General features: G+C 31.4%; 2 protein-coding genes and 2 pseudogenes across 3 annotated transcripts; 2 read left to right on the top strand and 2 right to left on the bottom strand.

Moving 5' to 3' along the window:
* The first annotated feature begins 4,192 nt into the window (after positions 1–4,192).
* On the top strand, positions 4,193–4,859 carry LOC120114960 (protein pleiotropic regulatory locus 1-like). Its single transcript, XM_039135723.1, has 2 exons — positions 4,193–4,336; positions 4,427–4,859. Exons 1-2 carry the CDS (start codon positions 4,225–4,227, stop codon positions 4,591–4,593), a joined length of 279 nt encoding a protein of 92 aa, XP_038991654.1. The 5' UTR covers positions 4,193–4,224; the 3' UTR covers positions 4,594–4,859.
* A 542-nt stretch (positions 4,860–5,401) lies between these two features.
* Positions 5,402–7,708, top strand: LOC120114957 (annotated as a pseudogene).
* Positions 7,709–7,747: 39 nt separating this feature from the next.
* On the bottom strand, positions 7,748–10,428 carry LOC120115042 (annotated as a pseudogene).
* Positions 10,429–12,766: 2,338 nt separating this feature from the next.
* Positions 12,767–13,584, bottom strand: LOC120114959 (FCS-Like Zinc finger 15-like). 2 transcript variants are annotated; one of them, XM_039135722.1, is made up of 2 exons: positions 13,229–13,584; positions 12,767–13,069 (listed from the first exon to the last, which is right to left on the bottom strand). In XM_039135722.1, exons 1-2 carry the CDS (start codon positions 13,474–13,476, stop codon positions 12,910–12,912), a joined length of 408 nt encoding a protein of 135 aa, XP_038991653.1. In that variant the 5' UTR covers positions 13,477–13,584; the 3' UTR covers positions 12,767–12,909. The 2 variants fall into 2 exon arrangements, 1 of the variants encoding a protein (XP_038991653.1); XR_005515443.1 differs by lacking the exon at positions 12,767–13,069 and adding an exon at positions 13,079–13,129 and having other exon boundaries at positions 13,229–13,375.
* Positions 13,585–26,535: the final 12,951 nt, after the last annotated feature.

The following is a 26,535-nucleotide window of genomic DNA, read 5'->3' as shown; positions in this document are numbered from 1 at the left end:
GTTGTTCTCTCTGTGAAGACTTTGAGTGTGACCGGATGAGGTCAATCATCGATTGATGCCTTCTCTTTGTCCCATGAATATGGCAGTAATCATCAATTTACCACCTTCACTTTTAGTTCACTCGTTCCCTGTTCATCTGCCTTTCTTTGGGGATTCTTATAGTTAACACTATAATCTGATCCCTCCACAGCTTATATCATAGGGCCTTATCTTTGTAGCATTTGTGCTACACTTGAGCAAAGATAGAACTCAGATAAACAACTGACAAATAGGGCTTGCTGTTGAAAACAGAGGTCTTGTAAGATCATAAACTATGCCTGAAGCCAGATATGCATCGAGCATGGTCTAAATCATATAGCAGGAGACTATATGATGGGTTTCAGTAGCTTCAGCGGAATCATTATTAGGAAGAGAAATAAGAACCATGTGAACGTTAAAGCTGGGGTGAACAATGAAGACTGCATTACTAAAGACAAAAGGAATGAACGTTAAGCACCAATTTATCAACAAATAACCTGTCACATGCTTGGCTTGTGTCATAGTCCGAGAGTTCAGGCAATGCTGGACTGTGCCTGAAACTGCCACCGCCATCGAGCATAAGAGCTCGAGTCTTGACCTATCACACTCGCACATCATCTTGCAGTCGTTATTTAGATTCTTTTAGAAGTATATTTTTTAAGAAAGGAACTAGTGATAGCATCATAAGGATTCTTCTCGTGATCCAAACACTCTAATTAAGATTACAATAGCTTTCGATCACAGTACCCTCTAACTGATCCAAGCAGACTCTGATTGAGATTACAATAGCTTTCGATCACAGTACCCTCAGTTAGAGTGCCTAAATGCCTACATCTGATTCGACTTAACTTAAAAATGTTGAGAATAAACTTCATTTCAAATTCGATTATCTACTCTATTTATAGGCATAAAAAGTTTAATCAACTCAAAACAATAAATACTGAACTCTCCAGTCAAATGCCTTGGGATTATGTTCAATGTTCTTAATGAGGCTGAAACAGATGCTTTCTCGAAACTAGGTGTGAGAATTATCGCAAGGGAATATTTGAATGGCATTTTTATTGGCAGTTTAGCTTTTGTACTACTCGTCAGGGCCGGCCCAATACATGTGTCTGATGGGCGACGGCCTAGGGCAGCATGTAGGGCCGGGGCATCAGTTTCTAATATTGTGACCAGCCCACCTTGTGTAGGAATAAATCTGCCATGCTTCTAATATTGCAGTCAATTCCGCCTCCGCTGGATTTGACACTCCATTCGATCTTGAGAAGCGAATAAGAGTCGCACCGTTGAGATCAAGAAGAATACCCCCAATGCCGGCCTTGCTTACACATCCTTCAACGGCTGCATCGACATTAATTTTGAATTTATTTGCTAGGAGCAGACCAGGAGCCAAAGCTGGGTCTATTGGTGCTGGAAATATGTTTTAGAAGTGAAGATGCTGGATGACTTATAGTGAACTCACTAATCGACAGAATCGAATTCGGCCAATTGCTTTTAGCCCATGTGTCAATCCTTAGTACAACAATGTCAATTACTTGGAAAACATCACACCGTTTATTATTGAAGGTTGCTTCATTGCAGAAAAGCCAAATGGGTTATGCATTGGCAGAAAAAAGCAAGCTGTCAGAGTGTACGAAGAGACAGTTTGATCGGCACTTGTTCCCACATGATAAGAAAATTTTCCAGGGACTCAGAGATAACAAACCGAAACACGCACCAGAACTGCCAAATCCTCTATGAAACTTCAGTGGCAGAATAAAGGTTTAACTATTTTCAGGCTGTTTTTATATAATACGCAAATAGCCGATGCTTGCACACTTACACCATGCTTCAACAACTCAGACCAGACAGGAATGCGTTCTTGAACAGCTCTCCACATAAACGATTACACCTTTTGAGGAGCCAAACCTGACCAAACTAACCTCCACAGTCTATCTGCATTAGCTCCAACCGATGCTACTTTTAAACAAAAATATTTGGGCATGTAGAAGCCAGAAGAGTTACCTACCCACCTCAAGCAGTCTATACTCACTAAAACTCTTGATGTGTTGGTTATTAGGGTTAGAAAATTTTGCCAAAACTCAAATTCCCAATCAAACAATCGTCAGCGTTTTTTCCAAATTCACATATCTTACCTTCATTCTTCACAGCGTTTGTCTATTATAGGGCATAAAATTATTATCTCGCATAGGACATTAAAACTCATTGGACCGGCCTGCTACTCGTTATAGCAATAACATTTTTATTTTCCCTATCGTTCTTAATCCATTGTTTTTATCTATTGTTTGTGTTCAAATAAACTTTGGACTTTATTTCTTTTCTTAAAGCGTTTATGACGGACTAAATTAAAAAAAAATTGTTAACAAAAGGAAGAATTGAGAGTACGCAGGTGTTCTACGATGATTAAGAGTATGTGGTTCAAATTTGATAAAAATATACTTAAAATGAAGAATAAATCGAAGAAATAAGGAAATTATAGACCAAATTGCAAAACTGTCAAAATACTTGATCAAAATTTTTAAATTTCAACTTATCTCGAACTAAAAAACTGACTCAATAATTCGAATTGACTGAAATAACTCAACTCAAAATTAAAAAAATGATTTTTCAAATGAATAGGATTTTCTTCACCCCTAATTTCATGTAAGTAAGCATGTGATTTTTTTTTTTAATTTTTCATAAAATATTTGAGTCTAATATTTATATTCAACATTTCCATTTAAAGATATAAAAATAATCTCCGGATAATATAATTTCATACAATTTTCTCTCTTGTGGTACTATGAAAAAAATGTCCTTGGTCGAGCTTAAAATCATAATCATTTTTTGAAGCTATTTTTTTGAAATTTTATTTAATAAATATTAAAAATACAATAAAATCAAAGTTATAAAATGCTTAATGATTAAAATTAATTCGATTAACAACAACTAAAATTAGCTGACCATATTCTCATATGTAATGGGGTAATGGAGAGGTAGGATAATAGGCTGCCCCCAACGCCAGGTTGAGAGCAGCTTCCATGTGAGACCTTCGACAGTCAGAATTATGAATTGCCCACCGTGAGACTCGATCCCACGACCACAAGATTAAGAACCTTGCGCTTTACCAACTGAGCTGGACGGGCATGATAAAATATATAAATATACAGGTGCAGATGCACTAAGCCCCCTAGGGGGCCAAGTGCATCCCCCATTACTTTAGGGGGAAAATATGAAATTTAGTTTAATATATTAATGAAAATAGATTTTTTTTTTTTTTGCATTTCCATTATTTTTAGGAAAAGTATATTAAAATTTTGAACAACATTCATAAATTTTTAGATCCACCATTGTAAATATATATACTCAAATACATTGAAATATTATTTAGAAAAAAACATATTACAAGGTAACATTTCTTTTTTTCTTCTTTTTTTTAAAAATTTAGATAAAAGGGTGGTTCTCCAATCTAGGGTCAGAGTATACCTAAGACACAATTGAGACTTGCATGAAAATTTACATATTACCCACAAAATAAGTCGGTAAGATCTTTCTTTTCTTCCCAATTCCTTTAACACGAGAAATTGTTAAATTGTTGAGTAATGTAACTTCTGCATCTCCTCTTACAGGATCCACAAGTTGTTACCCACTCTCACGATACAACGATAAAATTCTGGGATCTTAGATATGGTAAATTGAAACTTATGTAACGTTTTCTTTTTCCTTTCTATATTTCTCATCTTTTTGTTCCCTTTATTACATATTGGTTGTTTAATTTCCAGGCAAAACGATGTCAACTCTAACACACCATAAGAAGTCCGTGCGAGCAATGGCACCACATCCGAAAGAATACGTGCCTCTACATCCAATTTATTAATTTACGCGGAAAACAAAGCTATTCCGTGGTTTTAAATGTTTCTCAACTTTTCTGTATCAGTCACTCTTTTGCATCCGCATCAGCTAACAACATTAAGAAATTCAGTCTTCCTAAGGGAGAATTCTTACACAATATGCTGCAAGTGAAAGCCATTTTACTTCCATGCTTGAACTCCGGACATGTGCTTATTCGTATTTTTAACGAACTATCGTTGTTTGTGTTCCGGAGCAGCTCTCAGCAGAAGACTATAATTAAACACCATGGCTGTCAATGAGGACGGCATAATGGCTACCAGAGGTACTTATAAAAATTCTTGCACATGCCTCTTTGTTAGCCCTAAATATGCAAGTATGGCTTCTAATGTTTTACCATGCAAATTGTTAAATGACAATGGAAGTTTGTGGTTTTGGGATTGGAGGAGTGGTCACAATTTCCAGCAAGCTCAGACAATTGTACAGCCTGGTACGTTTTTTTCCGGATTCTTTTTCCGCAAGCTCATGTCGATCGTGGCAATGGGAGGATGATTAACACAACGGGTTGCTTTTATCACAGGCTCATTGGATAGCGAAGCCGGTATGTACGCTCTCTCGTACGATGTAACCGGTACGAGACTGGTTAGCTGTGAAGCAGACAAGGCCATTAAAATGTGGAAAGAAGACGAAACTGCAACTGAACAAACTCATCCTCTTAACTTCAAACCACCGAAGGACATCCGCTGATTCTAGCTGCACATGTCGGTTCTCGTCCGGTTGGTGACTTGATCTTTGTTTTGTTAAAATGTACCTTTATCCCGGTGATGTAAGATTAGGACGACCTTTTGTTAATTATTATGATAAACCGTTGCTTAGGAAACAAAACAGCTATGGATGGTTCCTAGATTAATGCACCTGGATGATAATAATACATCCATTGACCCTATTTTGGTGTTCATTGCTAAGATTATTATAAATTCTAAAGCCATTCCTGGCGGTTCAAGCATGTAAAACGTCGGTCTAATTTTTAATGTAAATAATCCGGTCTATTTTTATAATGTCTTTGATATTTTAATTTTAAATAGGAAAATAAGGGTTAAATCTTAAAAATTATATATGCACCTTTAATAAACGTCTAATGTCATTCATGAAATTTAACTTTGTATAATTATATACATAAAATTTTAAATTTTAGTTTGATGTATTTTAACGAATTACAATTGAACTAAAAAAAGGGACTGAGTCTTAAATTTAAATTAGTAGAGGGACTGAAACCGTAGTTTCACCTAGTTGTTTTTCCTTTTAATCAATCTGATATATTGAAATAATAACATTGGTAATGACAGTTGAATGTAATTACCAAACAAAAGCTTCACTCGCACCGACAAACTACAATGGTGGAGAGCGATTATCCGGCGCCAATTTTCATGCAAAGAAACCCTACAGAACCGGCGAACTGCAACAAATGCTCCCCTTTTTCTCTCTCGTGGAATCATTCAAATTCGATCCAAAATCAAAGCCATCAAACCCAGTTTTAAATTCAATCCCACCGCCTCCCCCTCTTCTTTTTTATCACCAAAACAAAAAATAATGGCGTCCGAACTGATTCACAGAAACCAGAAACCACAATCTCCAACTCTAACTCCACGTACCAATCCCTCAACCCCATTCCGTTACATGGCTCAGAAACAGAGTTTCTTCTTCGTTCTCGTCGGGATCGCCATCGCCGCCCTGTTTTCAACTCGTTCCCCGTGTGGACGTCGTCGAGCGGCGGCGGGTTAATCTCGCGGTCCGAGTCGAGTTCTGTGACTCGGAGACTGCTTTACGAAGATTACAGCGAGGGTTCGTGGGAGGAACGTGGCCGGGAAAGTTCCGTTGGGGGTGAGGAAGAAGAACCTGAGGATTGTGGTTACCGGTGGAGCTGGGTTCGTGGGGAGCCACCTTGTGGACCGTCTGATCGCGAGGGGCGATAGCGTGATCGTCGTCGATAATTTCTTCACCGGACGGAAAGAGAATCTTATGCATCATTTTGGGAATCCGAGGTTTGAGCTGATCAGACATGATGTTGTGGAACCCATTCTGTTGGAAGTTGATCAAATCTATCACTTGGCTTGCCCTGCTTCCCCCGTTCATTACAAGTTCAATCCTGTCAAGACCATTATATCCTTCTCTTTCATGTTCATATTATCTTTATTAGCATTTAACATAATATTAAAGGATAAACTACACGTTTAGTATCACAACTATCACTTTTGTTTCGTTTTAGTCACTCAACTATTAATTTTTTTTCAAAATCATACATAATGTTACGATTTAATTTCATTTTGATCAACGTCATTAAAAAAGTAACAGAACTATTAATGTGACACTTAAAAAAATGCAACAATGATGTGATTTTATATTATGGTGACACATCATCGTCATTGTTAATTTTTTAACGGCGGATGATCAAAATGAAACTAAAATATAACGTTAGGTATGATTTTGAAACAAAAAATAGTTGGATGACCAAAACGAAACAAAAGTGATGGTTGAGGTATTAAACATGTACTTTACCCTATATAAAACTTATCAGTAGAGTGAGTTGAGTAGGTTTAGAGTCTAGAGCATGTAAGTGAACTATGTTGTTAAAATTTTTCTGTCTGTGATAGTTTTTACTTCAATTATTTTGAATTTAGATCAATGTGTGGTGGAATTTGGAATCCTTGATTGTTGGGATGGATCCACAAGACCAATGTGGTGGGAACATTGAACATGCTAGGGCTTGCAAAAAGAGTTGGTGCCCGTTTCTTGCTAACCAGCACCAGTGAGGTCTATGGTGATCCTTTGCAGCATCCCCAGGTTGAGACCTATTGGGGCAATGTCAATCCCATCGGTTAGTTCATTCCCTCTCTCTCTTTATATACACACACGAAAAAAAAACTGAAATCTGAAATAACTCGAAAAAATTGTTTAACACGTTTCGATACATCGAAAGGTGTGCGGAGTTGCTACGACGAGGGCAAACGGACTGCGGAGACCTTGACCATGGACTACCATAGAAGCCTTGGCATTGAGGTTTGTATCATATTCTTTGAAGCTCAGATTCGAGTTCGAGTGTAAGAACCGGAACAAGATAAACTATTCAACTTGATCCGGCAGGTGAGAATCGCTCGGATTTTTAACACGTACGGTCCGCGAATGTGCATCGATGATGGTCGGGTTGTCAGCAACTTTGTAGCCCAAGCATTGAGGAAGGAGCCGATGACTGTCTATGGTGATGGAAAGCAAACCAGGAGTTTCCAATATGTTTCGGACCTAGTAAAGAAACTTGTCTCACATAACATTTACCGTGCCTTAAAATTCATCATCTGATTTACTTAATAATGCAACTTATATTTATGTACATGCTAGGTGGAGGGCCTAATACGGTTGATGGAAGGTGATCACGTAGGTCCTTTCAATCTCGGAAACCCCGGCGAATTCACCATGCTTGAGCTCGCCGAGGTAAGAAAAAAAAAACCCGACCGACAGATTACTTTGTGTCGGACGTATACAGGGACAACTCCGCTAAGGGTAGTTCGATATTGTCGATGCAGGTGGTACAGGAAGTAATAGATCCGAATGCAAAGATAGAGTTCAGACCGAACACAGAAGATGATCCACACAAGAGGAAACCGGACATCTCAAAGGCCAAACAGCTTCTTGGTTGGGAACCCACCATTTCCCTACGCAAGGGGCTTCCATTAATGGTGAATGATTTCAGGCAAAGAATCTTTGGTAACCCAAAGACAGTTCTTGTCGGAGATGGCGCAACGGCTTAATAGCCATACTTATTATTACATTATCATTAGATAAAACATTTTTGGATTTTAGCATATATTATATTTTACTTGTCTTATGTACGGACGTGAGAGTATGTTTATGAGTTCAAATATTTAATTTTTAATATATTTATGTTGGATACATACCGTATATATTCGTATCGAATATGATCGTTTTCGAGTGAGATAGCATGGTTTTGTGACAAGTGCAAGGGGGGTATAAGGGGCTCCTTTTGCCACCCTTGTTCATTGATCCTTGTGTCGTGGTATTTTTGCTTGATGGCTTTGCATTTTTGTAAATGGCAAAGAGCAAAAGCTGAGCGGTTACAGGTAGGGAACCTATCCCATTTGGTACCTATAAGCAAACAATAAGATAGATAATTAGGCAAATATTAGGGTATCTTTATGAATTCATAAGTCACTATATGATCCTTTATAAATAAAAAGACACTGAAGATTAGGGGTGTTAAAAAATATCTAATATGCCGACCCGATTAAAAAATAACAAGTATTTATATTAAAAATTCATGATTTTTTGGGTCGGGTACCCGACCTGCTAAATATTTTGGGTTTCAAGGTCGAGCCAAGGTCACAAAATGTTGCTTAACTGGGTAACCACCGATCCGTACCCGGTTTATTATATATATATATATATATATATATATATATATCATTTTTATTATATATTAATTTTTTATTTATAATTCTCAAATTATTTCACTCTAACATTCTAAATTTCTAATTTCTTAAAATTTACCACCATAACATTCTAAATTCTTAATTTCTTTAATTATTCCATATTAAATATAATTATTTTTTAAAATATTTATTTTAACTTAGAAACCTTTGAAATTTAATTATGCATTTTATTTTAATTTTCAATATTTTTTATGTAATTTGAATTTTTAAATTTTATGTGTGAATTATATATTATAGACCTTTAATTTTTAAATTTTTTATATAATTTTTTAAATAATATAATTTAAAGAAAAAATTAAAAAAATTATGAAATGGGTATTCGTGACCCGGAAATATGGATAACCGGGTTTTACGGGTACTTGACTTACAGGTACCCTGATGTAATGGGCCGAGACAAGCTGACATTTTGGTACCCAAAAATTCTGAGTACCCGAAAATACGGGTACCCGATTTTGAACACCCTAAAGATTATAAACTTTGCTCAAATGATTGATTTCGTTTTTGAACTTATAAAATTACAAAATGATCATTAAATTTATTAAATTGATATAAAATAATCATTAAATTTACCAATTTGTTGCAAAGTGATCATTAAGTTTATTAAACTTTTGCACTTATTATAATGTCACGGTGATTATTCTATAACAGTTCGATAAATTTAATAATCATTTCATAATTTTTTTAAAATTTTAGTGATAAAAATAATTATTTAAATATAGTTCAGTACCTTTTAATATACTTTATCCTAAAAAATTGACTCAAAGGCAAAAATTTTATTTATTTTAATATTCAAAGATTATTTTGATAATTGAAAAATTATAGATAATAGAAATGTTACCCCAAGGAAGAAATCATGCACAAGCAAAGCATAGAAAGTCCAAATCCCTCCATTCAAGCAAAGGAGAAAGGAGAGGGAAAATGGCATGTACTTCACACTTTTGCTTCTCGCCACCATTTTCTGAAATAACAAAATCTGATAAGAATCGAATAATATAATTAAAGACATCTAATTCCATTTAGTTCAGCATAATTTATAAATTAAGATAATTATCAAACACATCACGATTATATTATTATATCTAATTACAATTAAATCTAATTGCACAATAACTTTTAAAACATGTCTATGTTTGATTTCTATTAGACAACTATGTTTCGTTTCTGTTATACAAATATGCACCGAGTATCATCATGTTGTGTAATAGAAATCTGACTTTAAGGATAGAAATGAGTCGGGTGTTTTTCAATTCCAAGAAGTTTATATTCTTTATCTGAATCAGACTCGATCCGAGTTTAGAGATATCTTAATAAATTTAAAATTTAACTTGAATTTTAGGGTAAAAATTTACATATGATCTGATTCGACATGAATATATATTTTTTATTTGGTAAAGTAGGGACCTAAAGAATTTTAGGTCATTGGGTCAAGTATAATTAACTATAGAAAATGGGGACAAAATCAAAATCTAAAGGCCTAAATATATATTTATCCATATATTTTTAATGGTAAATATTTTTTTGGGGGCCTACATGGCTCCGTCCCAATAAATATACATAAGAAAATTATACTAATATTTTGGACAAGGTCTAAGATTTTTAAACATATATCTTAAAACCCTAAATCTTAATATTTTAATAACGATCGTATTGAATAGAGTCAAGTCAAAATCCGTCGGATTCAGAAAAATTTGACACAGTAGAATAATCTACAAAAAGACGGAGGTCCAAGTCTGAAAAGTTCATACCATGGCAGCTAGAGGGGAGCCATACATGATGATGTTAAGACCACAACGCATGGACCCTATTGCTCCAATCCGAGTTTCCCCTTCCAATGCCAACTGAGTCACAACAATGGCAGCTGCAAGAAAACCCACATCCACTATCCCTACCAAAATCCCTGTCTTAACCTGCACCACAAGAAAATACCACAAACCTAAAACTTATCCAAAATCAGGGTTTGTTCTCTCAAGTTAACTCCAATTACCCTCATGTTCTTCGGAGCATAAACGAGGAACAGAATGACATAAACAGCTTCGACGAAGATGCCAAAGCCGTTAACAGTGGCGACAAGGAGTAACATAACGTCGCGAATGAAGAATCAGAGAAACATAACGTCCAATTGTTTAATCTTACATAGGAGAAAGAAAAAGCAGAACCGAGATAATATTGCATGCATGAACAAAAACACTTTAGGCTGCCATGATATATATATATAGATGTTCTGAGCCTTTACCTATAACACGCACAAAGAAACTCAAGCCAACTTCCATTGTTGAGTGAAATGGAAAAATTTTAAGTATGTTTGAGAAGGAAAGAGAGAGAACTACTTAGAGGAGGGTGTCAATTCTCTGAAATCTTTTCTAATGAAGAAGCCTTTCATCAACGACGACGAGCTTTGAAGGCATGCTTTTCAGTTGTTCTCACTGGAATACGAGCTTTCAAGGCATGCTTTTCAGTTGTTCTCACCGACATATGTAGTTACGAACGATCGAGGCAAGGCAAGGTTTTCAGCTTGCATATCGTCGCAAAATGGAGTTGCACAACTGAGTTCAGAAAGTAAAAGGGGATGGAAGGGAATGGGGGTTGGGATAGGGTTTTAGGTATTTTAGATATTTTAATTATTATAAAAAAATAAAAAAATAATAATTTAAAGTGTATTTATAATAATTTACCCAATTAAGTGATCCCAATGGTTCTCCAATGTGGCGGTCAACCTAGTCAATTCAATCTACGTAAGCAATTAACGTGCCAATTATATTTCTATCACGCCTCTTAACGACTGTTAACGTGGAGTGAGTAGTTTGTAACCAATCAATAACGTTAGTGACCGATTTATAATTTTTAAAACTTCAGTGAGGAAACGAAACTTGGCTCAAACATTAGTGACAAACTATGTAGTTTACCCAAGTTTAAATTTTCAATTAGTTGTTTACCTCACTGAATCAGTTAACTATTGATATATTAATCTTAATATTTTTAATATTAAGTGATAAGTAGCTATCCATTACGTATCTTATTCAACACAAAAAAATTAAATAATTAAAGATTTTCTTTTTCAATAGTTTATCAAATACACCTTTGATTGAGGAAATTAGGTTGTCCTCGTCTCTTTAATATTCTATTCAAATTAATCGATTAATTGATTAGATATCAATGATTATACCAAATATACCTTTGATTCGTACACTATAATTGTATTTATATGATCTATTTTATATAAATTTAGACACGTTAATTAATAATATTGTTATATAAATTTTATCATATTTCTTTATTAATGATACTTTTTATATTTTATTATTATTTTTCAAAAATATGGACAGTGGCCCATAGGAAAGTATAAGATTCTATGGACTATTGTCCTAATTCCTAACTTTTTTTTTCAGTCATTCTTCCATGTATTCAATTTTGTCACCTAACCTTTCTCACCAATTCATGACTTTTATTTTACTCAAAATGTTTATATCATTTCCATTTTTCATATTATTTTTTTTTAATTTCATAAACATGATTACTATTTGATATAATAAGTTCTTTCAACCTGAATAATCTTATTTTGGGAATTAATTCTTAAAATAGTAGAAATTGAAGGGTTATTAGAAGAAATACAGCAAAAATGAAGTCCTTAATGGCAAATAGAAGTATGTTTTCTTATAGGGACTAGAAACATTGTTTGTCTGACTAAACGTACTAAATCTTCATTCCCTCTCACCACAAAACAACAGTTATGAAACATTGTCGTTTTGGTACACAACAAACACTCATTGATTGTCCCAATAAAAAACGATATCACACAAATGAAGTAAATTAATATTTAATAATTCGGTTTATAGAATTTCTTAATTTTTATACAGGAAATGATTAAATTTAGTATTATTATTAAACGTGATGTTAATGCAGGAATAATCTTATATTTATGATTATTTGAATGTTATTTAGCATATTTAAATGACTTTAACTACTAAATCTTAACATTTTTTTTATTTTTTTAAACCTTGAATTTAAATATCAAATCATAAAATCTAAAATATATAATCTTAAATTATAAACTCTAAATAAAATATATTCATACAATATGTGATCCTAATTATTTATAATTTTCTCACTATCAATACATAAAATAATAATATTTTACTAAATTCACTAATAAACTTAAAAATATAATAAAATATATTAAGTGATTTTAGTAGTTAAAAAAATATTATTTTAAAAAAAAAATTGATTTCAAATAATTGAGTCAATTGTAAATAAATTAAAAAAATTCTAAATAAATATTATCTTAAATTATTTAAAAAATATATATTAAAAATAAAGTTTATATTATATTAAAAACAATATATATATATATATCTAAATAGAGAAGTGAGCAATCCAAAATACATTTACCTTGATTCCAGGAACAGTGAACCAAAAAGACAGAAGATTAAACATTTTCATTACAAAATTAGCAAAACATAACATTAGGAAACACAACAGTTTTAACAACAAAACCAAACAAAAACCATTCTTCTTCCGTTCATGGCGGCTCGTTTTTTGTTTTTCAATAACCAGAACCGCCGCCTCAGCTTCTTCCACTTTCATGGCGGCGACGAACAGCTGAAGAAGAAGAGGAAGAAGGTTTCATGGCTGCAAAAGAACACTTTTCTTTCTTTAATGTCTCTTCTTCGTCCATCATAATTTGCCTGCACCTACACTCCACACTGCAAAAGCCCCTATCTCCTCTACCAAAAATCAGAATTTGCCTGCACCTACACTCCACACTGCAAAAGCCCCTATCTCCTCTACCAAAAACACAAAACAAAACCCAGATCAGTCAAAGCAAAAATCTGGGGAAAAAAATAAAACATCAGGAGGAGAAAAAGGAAATAAAAACAACTTACTGGTACATATAGATGTCTTGTGCAGGTAAGAGTTTTCGTTTGCAAAGGAAGCATTGCTGAAGAAAAGGAGAAACTGCGTAGTTTGACTGGGAATTTACAAAAGAAACTTTGCCTCCGCCGCCGCCGCCGCTGCCGCCGGTGATGGTGGTGATTAGCATGCTTGTTTTGCTGATAACTTGTGGGTTCTTTTTACTAATTATATTAGTACCACTATTTTGTTTTTCCAAAACTACGCTTAATCCCACCATTATTTCATTCTCCCTTTTTATAATTTATATATGTATATATTGATATGAAATATGGTTGTGGTGGTGGAGAGTTTAGGGAGACGCGGGTGTTTGGTTGATGAGAAAATAAAAAAGATTTTCGAGGAAAATAAATAGAAGGAGAGACAGAGAGAAAGGGGAGGGTGGGGCCCGCATTGCTATAAAAAGAGCAGTAACGGAGGACGATTTAGTGCAGCCAACGATGTGACTTGTATTGCTGTTATCTGCCACGTGTCTCTCTTCTTTAGTTTCCATTTCATTTTCTTTGTTTTCACCCTTGTTTTCATCTGTTTTGTCTGTTTCTGCTAAAACTAATAATATTAATTATTAACGATAATATATGATAATTTAAAATTTTCTAGACGTATTCCCTCTATCTATACCTGATTATTAACAAAAAATCTTGTAATTTTACACATTGATTTATTAATATGGCTTTTTCATAACAGCCCAATTGATTTTTTCAATATATGAAATGCATCTACTGTTAAAAAAAAAAGTTAATTGACTCATCAGTGGCGGAATATGGTGATAAAATTTGAAGGGTCAATTTAAAATTTTAAAATATTTGAAAGTTTAAATTAAATAATTAATATTTTTTGAGATTTCGGGTTCGAGCACCAGAAATGTCGGGATGTGAACATTCAATTTCAAATGATTGAAAGTTTTTTTTTTTGCTTACAAAAAGTTTAGGTAAGGAGTGACTCCCCAATCCATGGCCAGTATATACCTAAGACCCAATTGAGATTTATATATGAATTTATAGATTGTTCACTAGGAGTGACGGTATTAGGATTCAAACTTGACCTTAAAAGCTCAAATTCCTGAATTCTAACCACTTATATCAACACTCGTTAACGATTGAAAGTTATCTTTAAACATATACTACTTTTAACTTACCCAAGTTAATAAAAAAAATGATATGTATCCAATCTAACAAATGAAATCATTTAAGTATATATACGTTCCATGATCTATGTTTAGGATTAGTGTATGGCTTTCCAGATAATATCGTCTCTAAGATTTAAACATGTGTTCTTTCATTGAGAATGCAATTACACTTAATTCTAGTGAGTAGCATAAACAAATCTTCAGTCTCCAAATTGTTACAATAGAAACAAGGGTGAAGTAAAAAAACAAATTGTCATTGGAGATTGAGGTTGAAGTGTAATTTTTTAAAGAGGGTCCTAGGGTAGTTTTACAATTTTATAAAATAAAAAATTACTCTTTTTGGAACTAAAAGAGAACTTTTCCAAATTAAGAGGGGGGAATGAAGAATTTTACCATTTTATTGCTAAAGCCTTGTACATTTGAGGGCTAAAATAGAATTTTTACCAAATTAAAGGACCATGGCCCCTACTAGTCCCTTAGTGTCGCCTTGATTATATAGAAACACTATATTTGTTGGTCAAAGTTGTTTTCATTAATTAATCAAAATATTGAGAAGATAAATTACTTGGTATATATGCTATATAAATCTATCAAACGGGTTGATTCAAGTGGTAAACAATTTGATATCGTTTAAGTAAAGTATTAGATTCGAGTTCTTGTGTATACAGAAAATTTCCGCTGAGAGACTCACCCACTAGCTAGGTGTACGACTTGGGTCGGTCCAGATTAGTTAAGGTAAAGCCTTTGAACCATGGAGGACAACAAAAAAAACATGGATAAAATACACAAATGGCCCCCAACTGTAGGATACTACTTTCTAGTCCCTCAACTATTAAAAGTTACAAAATAGTCCTCCCACTATGGAATGTTGTTAAGTCCTTCAACTATTAAATGTTACAAAATGATCACCCGCCTATTCATTATGTTTCAAACTTGAAATCGGGAGACCATTTGTGTACTCTACCCATAAAATTTAAACTTCACAACTATGCCTATTTTAATGTCATCAGACATATTTGAATTACTTTAAACTTTAAAACTTACCCTATAAACTTCAAGTCATAAATAAAACATATAAGTTAGAACACCGCTTGTAAAATATGTTTTTCCACTATCAATATATGAATATTAATAATTCTACTCGTAATTAGGATTGTTAGCTCTTTATCATTTTTAAGAGACATCTGAAGAGTTACGATTATACAAAAATTCTAATTATTGAAATATAAACTAAGACGTACCTTTTTCAATAAACTCCAATTCCTAAGTCCATTTCTTAACCTAAAAAATCCATAGAAAATCAACACATTTGAAACAATTCTTTGAAATTATGTGGAAAAGCAATTGCCCACAAGATAACTGAAAATAAAATAACTCTAATGTCAACTATGTCATGCTTTCATATTCATATATACGTGCCCATTTGATTTTACGATAAGTTTTGCATGATTGGTTTAACCCTAAACGCTATATCTATATATACGAGAAATTATTTCATGGTCCTAGTTCACTATGTCACTTATGGTTCCAGTGAATGAGGGTCACAAATTTTAAAATAACTTCCGAATAAATATTTACTCTTTATTTACACGTAAAAAAAAAGTGAAAATTCACCTTAGAAGAAAATGAGACGAACAATTATTATTGATTAAGACTACGGATGAGTAATGAGCCGGAACCCTTCAATAATTTTTCCTATAATACATACACGTCAACAACACTTCATGAAAATGACACGCTCAAGATAAATACTTGTAAATAATTTCAGTGTTTTGTCCATTTTTACAATGGGGTTTTGTTTTTCCAACATATAAATTTTAAGTGACTAATAATAAATAACGAAACCGCCAACAATATCTTGGCACGCGTAAGGTGATGGTTTGTAATGATAAACACACCGATAAACAAGACGGTGGATCGATAATTTGTGGGTTATCCTTTCTAATACGTGTGAAGAGCCACAAGTAGGCTAGGACCCAAGGTAAGAGTTCGAATATATTTTCAGAAAGTATCTCTAGAAAGAGAGAGCATAGTACTAAATTGTACTAAATTACGGTTGTGGGTGTTACAATTATTACGACGTGATTCTTTTCTTACAAATAATTATGTTTTACGTTACGGTTGTGGTTTGCGGTGTCGCGGTGACCTTGAAAAACGTTAACAACAATTTAATACTATAAAAGAGATTAAAGGAGTTATATTATATACTTTGAACATCTAATTGTCACATGACAACTTATTCGTAGGACGAATGTGGGTTTACGGAACTGTATTAGTATTCGGTTTTAGGTTTTGAAAAGGTGGTCTAATATATGTGATGAGTGGTCTTGAAGTAGAACCCCTCTAAAGTGGTAGATGATGTAACTCATATAGTCAAATAAATCTACATATTGAAATGTGAAGTAAATATATTAAGCTTATGACGATTTAAACACAATCTTCACGACTCTATATTCAATCGAACTACAAGACAATCACATGTCTATCAAGTTTAGAAGATATATAATAAAACCCTTTTTGGGATAGTCTGCTCAATACAGGGCCGGTCCAATGAGTTTTAATGTCTGTGCGAGATAATAATTTTATGCCCCTATACTTGTACTGTATAATAGACAAAACATAAATATTTTTTTTTAAAAAGTGTAATAGAAATTATAGTCAAACAATATCAATACTAATACAAACCAAAACCTACAAGGCTACAAATATCACCTAAACGATGTCATCGACCGATTAGGTGTTTTGGGCTAATTTTTTTGGGCCAAATATATATATACACACTATAATCACTAGAAAACTGATGTCTCCCTTAAACATGTTGCCCTGGGTTAAGGCCCATCTAGCATATATATTGAGCCGGGCCTAGTTCAATATTTTACATTTAGAATTTAGTCGATTGATAACTCTATGTCCAAACTAGAAGAAATGAATCACAAATTATAAGCCTAATCATTTTCTTTTCTTCATTTCAAACTATAGTAAACCCATCTTATTCATTGAGCATCAATACTCTTGGCATAATAGAAAATTTTAAACATGATAATGACAAGTTAAGCATAGCCAATTTCATCAAATATCTTAGTTTTCTTCTTTTAATATAATATGAATGATTCACAACTTTTGTTTTCCCTTTGTTTTATTCCTTTCTTTTTCAATTCATGCACTTTAACATGGGAAAATAATTATTACCGCATAGCATTTTTATTATTTATATGTTTATCATCTTACTATTCAAGCACTATAAAGATGAGACAATAGACTTATATATATTTATCTATTTATTCACTTTAAACTGCGACAAGGGAATCAATGGGATTTCTTTGGGGACATTGGGTCCCCTCTCTCATTTATATTATAAAAATAATATAAAAGATTTAAATTTTTATATAATGTGAAATATTAACATATAAATAAACAAATAATCCATTGGGTGATGGTGACTTTGCAAGAATTTTTCTAAGATACTTGCGTTGGAACTAAAAAGCAACCTAAAGATGGCATTTGGGAACAAACTTTTTGTAAAATAAATTATAACAAAAAGTGATGGAGATGTTTGATAAAATAAAAATGAAATAATTAGGGTTGTTGGGGGAATTTCAATCAAGTAAAGTACCAGTAAAACATTGATAATAATTGATTAGGATTACCTTTTTTTATTGAATATATTCCATTGGGATTTATGAATCAAAGTGTTACTTCCTTTTTCTTTTCTTTGAGTATTTTTATTTATTTATAGAAAGTAGCTAATTTTATTAAAAATAGAAAATATTTAGAGTTATAATAAAGATTTACAAGCATAATCGTAAACATAAACTAAATTATAATTAGGACATTTTCCTATAACCATTGACACAAAAACTCGCCACCTAGATCACACAATGACAAAAAAAAAGATTAAAAAATCTAACCAATGCTCGAACAAAATAAAGATACGAACAAATCTGACTGCATCGGCAAACGAACCACAAAAGGTGATGAAACCATTGAAGACCACCGACAAATCACAATTCAAAGTCAAGCGACATGAGAAAACTATCCATGAACGCAAAACACGTATCTAAATAAATCTGAGGGTTCAAAGCAAGGAAGATCAACATGATAACAAATAAGTGTCATCATGATCAGTCGTGACGATGTCAAATCTAACTTTGAGAAAAAAGATAACAAAAAATGACAAAAATCGTAAGCTACCAAAAGGCAGAGAAAAGGGTCACAGAGGCAAAGATAAATGTGTCATAAAGGTAGAGAACATGTCACAAAGACATAAAACTAAAACAAAACTAAAAAAAGACAATCGGCGGGCGACAACCAGTATCAAAACAGGTGTCGTCGCTGGTTAAACAAAATTAAAGAAGAAAAAGTTGGATTGATCAATAAAATTGACACAAGTTGTAAAGAAGAAAAAATGGATTGATCAATAAAATTATAAACCTAGTGTTCACCCCAAACCTCAACAATCCTTTTCTTCTTCTTCTTTTGGTTTAAATGTTATAAAATCTACTAAAAAATAGTTAAACCCCTTATTGAGAACAACATCAAGTTAAATTCATTGAATAATGAAGGGTTAACCACATGATTTATCACTTTTATTTATGTTTTGTCCACTTTCCTCAGTGAATTAAAAAATAATATTTGGTCGCTTTCGTTTTTATTTGATTAAGATGTGATCACTAAGGGTTAATTGTCGTTAGATTTTTAATGAATTGTTGACGTGTCACAATGAGTATATAAAATTAAAAAGGGTAAACTACACAAATGGTCACTAAAGTTTGAGTAAATTTTTTTCCCCACTGAAATTTCAAAATTAACAAATTGGTCACTAAATCATCAAATAATTCCTTATGATTCTTATATTATCTCTCCATGTCATCTATTAACCTAGAATATTGTGCTACAGAAATTTGATGAAGTATTCCATACCAATGAAGACAAGAATTCATGAGTGGGAAAGTTCGAGAAATTTTCAATCCAAAGGTGTACTTCTTTTTGTTACTTTTTCATAGCTTTTATTTTTCTGGGCATTCTTCGACTCTTTTGCTTAATCTAATATTGTATCTTTCAGCACATATTATTGACTATTTTTTGGTTGTTTAATGTGAAATTTGTTTGTTTCAGGAGAAAAGAATGAAGCAGTTAGTGAGATTTTCTTAGATGCCTAGTGAACAAAATGAATAGATTGGAACTTTGGTGGCTAAAGTAAAAAACTTGGGAAAATGGGACTAAATTATAATTTTCAAAAGTTATGTATTTTAGTCCCATGAATGAATAGTTTGCCTCCAAGAGTGATGGTTTCATGTTACCTATATTTTTCGTGCGAAATTTGTATTAAAGGCTATAAAATGTCAAAGTTAAAAAATTCATCTAATATTTGAGATATTTTGATGGATGATAAGTCAAGGTTAATAATGTCATTTACATACCTTAAAATGATAAGATTTAATATTTTCCATTGAATTTAAGTTGATTTTCCATGTTAAATTTGAGAAAAATTTTGAAATATTATTTTAAGGTTAGACATGATGAATGAATGACTGTACAAGCTTTAGAATATTGTTTGGATCAATTTGGAAGTATGGAAATGTTAATTTGGAAGTATGGAAAGGTTAAGGGGCCATTTTGACATGTGTAGAAATAATGAGTTTGATGAGGAAATTGATTAGAAATTGATGTAGAATGCTTAAATGAATTGTTAGAAGCTTGAACTCAAGGTTAAATGGCAAAGGATCATTTTAAATATTGTAGAAATATTGGGATAAATTCCAAAAAAAAATCGTTTTGATAATTAGATTATGAAATTTGGAAGGGTTATGTGAATTATTCTTTGATTTGGATATTGAGAGATTTGAAGTTATAATATGAAGTGTTAATATTTTTTTAAAGTGTTAAGTTTGATATGGATCATATGAAATAGATTTAGTATCGAATAAGCATTGAAAGAAAGTTTAGAAAATTCTTTACTAATATGAGTCTTTTATGGAAAGATACTAACATGTACTTTAAAATATATGTGTTTTTTTTAAATGATGTACGCGTAGATTGTGATAAAAATCGAGACCAAAGCAAGCTTAAAGCTAAGGGAAAATTTCAGGAGTGAAGCTTGAATCGCTAAGAAAGGTTTGCTAGTAAAGTATATCAGGTGTGTGCATTCTTATCTATATTCTTATATATGACATAAGGAAGGCTTGCGATGAGCCAACCTTGAATGTTATGGAAATAAAAATGATTTTAATTTTACTATGATATTTTCATAATATTTTTGATACATCAATATCTTTTGATAGATGAATGATGTGATTTTGTTGAAAATATCTATTGTATGTACATTGAGAGTCTTTGATATAGTTGACATGCTATAGAGGTGGAGTATTAGCAGCTGCAATGAGTACATAGTAATATGATTTTGGTACTATATTACACACTTGTATTGAGCATATGGTCAATTTGATTTTGGAATATTGTGCTTTTGAGAATAGAATACATGATGTGACATGACTTTGGCATTATGATATTCTTAATTATTCTGCCTAATTCTAATTGTGCTATGTGTGTATATTCTTCTGACTCACATACCTTGCATTCTTATTTATTATACATTAGGCTATAATTTGAATGAAATTGAAAGTGCATGTTTGATTGAATTGAAAGTAAATCTTTCATTAAGTATTTGGTTTGACATTAAATGCCTTATATTTGAATTGTTGATTTTCAGGTTATACTATAAGAAAGTGACTTTGATATAATCCAATTTTAGATTATCAAGTGGAGTAGAAAGTTATTAACATCATCTACTGAGGATTACCTCTCCAGTATCAGTAATGACATCTTACCGATGTTTTTGATTTTTAGTTGACATGTATACGTTTAATACGTGTTAGTAATATCTTGATTTGACTATGTTTTGAATGAGTTTGTAATAGTTTACGTGTTCTCAGTTTTTAATGAATAGTAAATATATATATATATATATTAGTTTTAAAAATGGTTTGTGGATTAATATTTTAGTAAACTAGTTTATATTGGCATCGAGATGAATTTTTGTTGATGCAGTGTTTAGGCAGTTTTATTCATTATATGTTACAGAATTGAACTGTTAGATTATTGCTTAAAAATGGATTTGATTTGAATGTCATAATAATTTATTTTGGTTTTAGACGATATATAACTGATCTTTGTTAAGAAATGTTTTTAGAAAAGATTCATTTAACATCTATGACTCGTGTTCGGTAACTAATACGGGAAGAGGGGTTACAGGCAGTGTACAGTAAGAGGATGAAGAAATCACTTAGGGGATGTATATCACAAAATCGCATCGATTAATTTGTTACTTTAAAAACTTTAGTAGAAATATAAATTTATTCAAATATCAGTTATCATTTTTGTAATTTATCTTTGTAATTTTATATATTTACTATGTTATATCAATAATCTGTTAAAAATCTAACGTATCTGATCCCACAACGATTATATCTTAATTAAATAAAAACGAAAGTGATCATATATATTTTTTTGAAATCAATAATGAAAAGTGAATAAAATATAAACGAAAGTAATTAATCACGTAATTAATTCAATTATAAACTATAATTAATTGAGTTGTTTTTTTTTTATCCAAACTCCCGAATCTATTAAGTAATGATGTGACGACTAAATTGACATAAATTATAATAGTATTTTATAAGGGGCTTAATCGAGTGTCATTTTCGATTATAGGTTTAATTGATTTTTATTTTTTGTATTTTACGAGGATTTTTCAGCATACAAAAGGTTCAAATATGTTCAAAGTCGTTGTACTCTTTACATAATTGAAATTTAATCCTCCTATTTTCATTTTTTGGAATTTAATCCTTTTATATTTCTGATTTTAAAAAAATCAATAAAAAAAATTATGAATTGAATAGAGTCAAACTAGTGAAATTTTGTTTAGATGCATCCAATTATTTATGATGTTCAATTTAATAAAAAAAATATTAATTTTATTTGATTAATTATGTACTTTGTTCAAGCTAATCATTTTTATTTTACAATTAAAAATTGAAAAGAAATATTCGGCAAAAGGAAAAACAAAAGAATTGATTCTTTCTGAGTTTAATCTGTTCGGTAATATTGATAGAATAATTTTATTATATCAAAATATGGATCAGATTACGAATCCATGACTCGATAATAAAAAAATATTATAATTTAAAGATTTATAAAAATCAACATCGGTGTCTATTATTTTAAATTTTATCAATTTAATCATTAAACATCATAAATTATATTAATATTATTTTCCGATTGACGAAAGTTGTCATTAATAATTATGGTGTTAATATAGGAGCTCATATCGAATGATAATATGACATGAAGGTTTAATTCATTACTTTAACAAGTTAGAGACTTGATTTTTTTTTAAAGTTTGTGGCGTACTAATCTTTTCCTACACGTAACCGACTTCCGAATCTGTTTTCTGATTTCGTAGACCAAAATTATTATTTTAGTAAAATTTTAAAATTTTATTAAAATAATCCAATTTTAGGTATTGATACCCATATAAAAATATTGATACTAGTTTTGTTGTATCGATACATAATGGGAAGAATTAATGCCTATTTTTATGAGGAATTTTTTGGAATATCGAAAGTGAGTCCAATTACTTAAATTAAAGCTTATTATTCTATAAATTATTGAAAGAAAAAATAAATTTACAAGTGTTCATATTATATTAAATATATTTTAAATAAATTCAAAAATAATAAAATATTTTATATGAATTCGAGCTCATAACATTTCAAACTACAAAAATTAGAGTTTAAGAATGAACCATAATAAAAAATTAAATTATAAAGTAAAATAATTTTAAAAAATAATTATAAAAATAAAATATCACATTATTTCTTAAATTGGAATTTGGATAATTATATTTTGGTTTAGGTTTTGATTTGAATAATGGGTACGATATTCATTTGGGTTTCAACTTTCGAGATCGGATTGGGCATTTGTATAGCTTATTTGGATATGGGTTTGTGTATAAATATTCTAGAAATATAGTTTTAATATAATACTACCATGATTTAATTAATTTCTTATGATATTTTTTCAAATAATTTTAATTTTAATATTAAATTAAAAAATAAAAGAAAATGTATAGAATTATTTTCTTTACACCATCAAACTCGTATAATAATTTACCAACAATCAGTTGGTCTAGTGGGATGAGACACTAAGTCCTTTAAGCAAAGTCAGAGGTTTGAATCATGACATTTGCGAATGGAGCAAACTGGGTTGGGAAGGTCGCCCTCGCTCTGCAGAACCTGAGCTGGATTAGTCGGTCAATAGATCGGATACCAATGCTTAATTAAAAAAAAGGCGTATAACAATTTTATATTTAATCTGTTATTAATATAATTAATATATTCTAAATATTCTAAAAATAATTTTTTGATAAAAGAAATAAAACACATCGTACTGTCTACCATCTTAAAACTTCAATCCCTAATTTATCTGCCTGAAGCAAACTCCTCTGGAGGATTATTCTCGATCAGATGTAGCCCTTCTTAGTAAATGTGAGATTTACTAACCGTTCAGCACATCGATTACCTTCCCTCTATATGTGTCTTATTTCTAAGTCCTAACAAGGGGAAATAATACCCAAATTATATTAAAAATAATGGGAGTTTACGTCATCAGAGACAACCATAGCAATAATATTAGGACAAGCTGACTCAAAGAAAAGAGCATTACACCAACAACCAGTTAGTCTAGTGGGATAAGACACTAGATTCCTTAAGCAAGATCAGGGGTTCGAATCCTGACGTTTGCGAATGAAGCAGACTGGGTTGGGAGGGTCGTCCTCGCCTCTGTAGTACCCAATATAGGTTAGTCGGTCAATAGATTTGATATCAGTGATCAATTCAAAAAAAAAAGAAAAGAAAAGAGCATTACAAGTTCTAAGAGTTCAACTGGCAAGAGTATGATCTGAAATATTAAAAATTATTCATTACCAATAAAATAAATGAAAATGACATTCCTCTTATAAACTATATAATGTTACATCGTATGAATAGATATGATCACATAGATAAATGAGAAAATTCATTATAATATCAAAATTATAAGGGCTGAACGTGCAATAAAATTCGTATCACGTGATGCTCAATCAAAATTATTAAATTAACGATGGACTTACATCGAGAATCTCATCATCCACCACATTCATTAAAATCTCTCATTCCTCACGTGTTTTTATCTCATGTCCTTGGCCTCGTCCTAATAGATATTTCACCTTATCCACTATCTTAGAAAAAGAAGCATCTCCACCAACAATATTGAACATTTTAATTCATCACGTGTATAAAAAGGGAAAAAGGAGTTTAAAAGACATGTGCTAATTAGGTCTTGCACATGCTAATATATCTCACTCGAAGAAGAATATTAGTTAAACTAGACTTCCCTAATTTTGCCTTGCTCTTTTTTGGATATTTTGTGGGGATTAATCCAGTTGGGTTCCTTACTCCATGCTCCCTCTTGCCATATCCTCTTGTTGCCCTTCCTTTTCGTTGCCTAATGGTTTGCTCGATGGACTGGTCCAACTCGAATCTCGATTTTATAATTTTGTTCGAAAGGGATTAGTAATTTGTTGGGACAAAATTATTTAAGTTGTAGACACGTGATTACAAGATAACATATGTTCAGAATATTTATTAGCTATTGATAACAAATGTAAATGCTTAAACTCGGAATTTCTAAAGAGAATAATACTTCTTTCTACTATTGAGGTTGCTTGTTATACAATATCAAATTATTCTCAAACATCAATACACAATTGATGTTAGATATAGACCCATAATTTTATGTCAGGTGTATGGACTTTTAAGAGATCGTGTTAAAAAATTAAAAAGTACGAAGTTATAAGATTTGAAGTGTAAGATTAAATTATCAATAAAAATAAAAATATAAATAAAGATCTAAATTATATAAAATTTTAAAATTTTCAAAAAATGTGACCGATCCAACATTCCCTTGGATCTATCCATGTTGTTGCATGTTAAATTTCAATTATTGTGTTTTTAAATTCTGATAGTGATGTTGATAGAAGGTGGCATCTCTTGCAATTTCTGATAAATAGTTTTTTTTAATTAATCAATGATATACGATCTATTAATCGACTAATCCAGATCAGGTATTGCAGAGGCGAGGGCGACCCTCCCAACCCAGTTTTCTCCATTCGCAAACGTCAGGATTCGAACCTCTGACCTTGCTTAAGAGACCTAGTGTCCCATCCCACTAGACAAACTGTTGTTGGTTCTAATAATTAGTTTTAACAATGCAATTCTAATACCATTTCCCCCCAAAAGGGGAAGGATTAGTGTCAGTTTCATATATGCCATGCACAATACGTCACCAAACATGCAAACCAAAATCCAATGTGAACAATATAAAAATCATTACTCCCATTAAATCCGTTCATTGTTAATATTTTTAATATTTTTACTTTAATTCATTATTATTTAAAATTTATCATCTATAAAAATATAAAAAATATATTTTAAAACTTTAAATTAATTAGTTTTTAAATATATATTTTATAAAATTTAATTGTTTAAAATATTTAAAATAATCATCATCAAAGTTTTAAAGAATTTGACTTTTAAAAAGTCAACAATAAACATATTTAGTGGGACGGATGGAGTATTATAAACCGTTAATTATTAAGATTTTTATTTGAATTTCTTCCTATTTTGGTTTTTTTATATTAGAATAATGAAAATATAATTAAATATTTTTTAGATTATACTTGAGATATTATAATTACAAAAATAATTTCTATTGTAATAAGTTTTACATAACAATAGTAAAAGACGCAGCAGCTCGAATTTAAATTTTTTTAAAAGAATAATTTTCGTTTTTATCATTGAAGTCTTTTAAGAAATTCTGTCCGATTTATTTAGTTGTTCCAATAATATGGTGTTGTAGACCTTGCAGCTGGATTATTTTATAAATAGACAGATCTAACTCGACAGAGACAAGCACATGCTGCACATGTGTTATAGAAAACGACTGTGGACTTCCTTTTTCAATTCAAGATGTTGTCCTATTAAACTACTGTTTTCATGTCAACATTTGATGACGTAACGGATTCATATAATAATTTTTATGTAGATGACATAC

The sequence above is a fragment of the Hibiscus syriacus genome, unplaced genomic scaffold (genome assembly GCF_006381635.1).
Source record: "Hibiscus syriacus cultivar Baekdansim isolate YM2019G1 unplaced genomic scaffold, ASM638163v2 tig00110257_pilon, whole genome shotgun sequence".
NCBI lineage: Eukaryota > Viridiplantae > Streptophyta > Magnoliopsida > Malvales > Malvaceae > Hibiscus > Hibiscus syriacus.
This window is presented reverse-complemented; position numbering and strand designations above follow the sequence as displayed.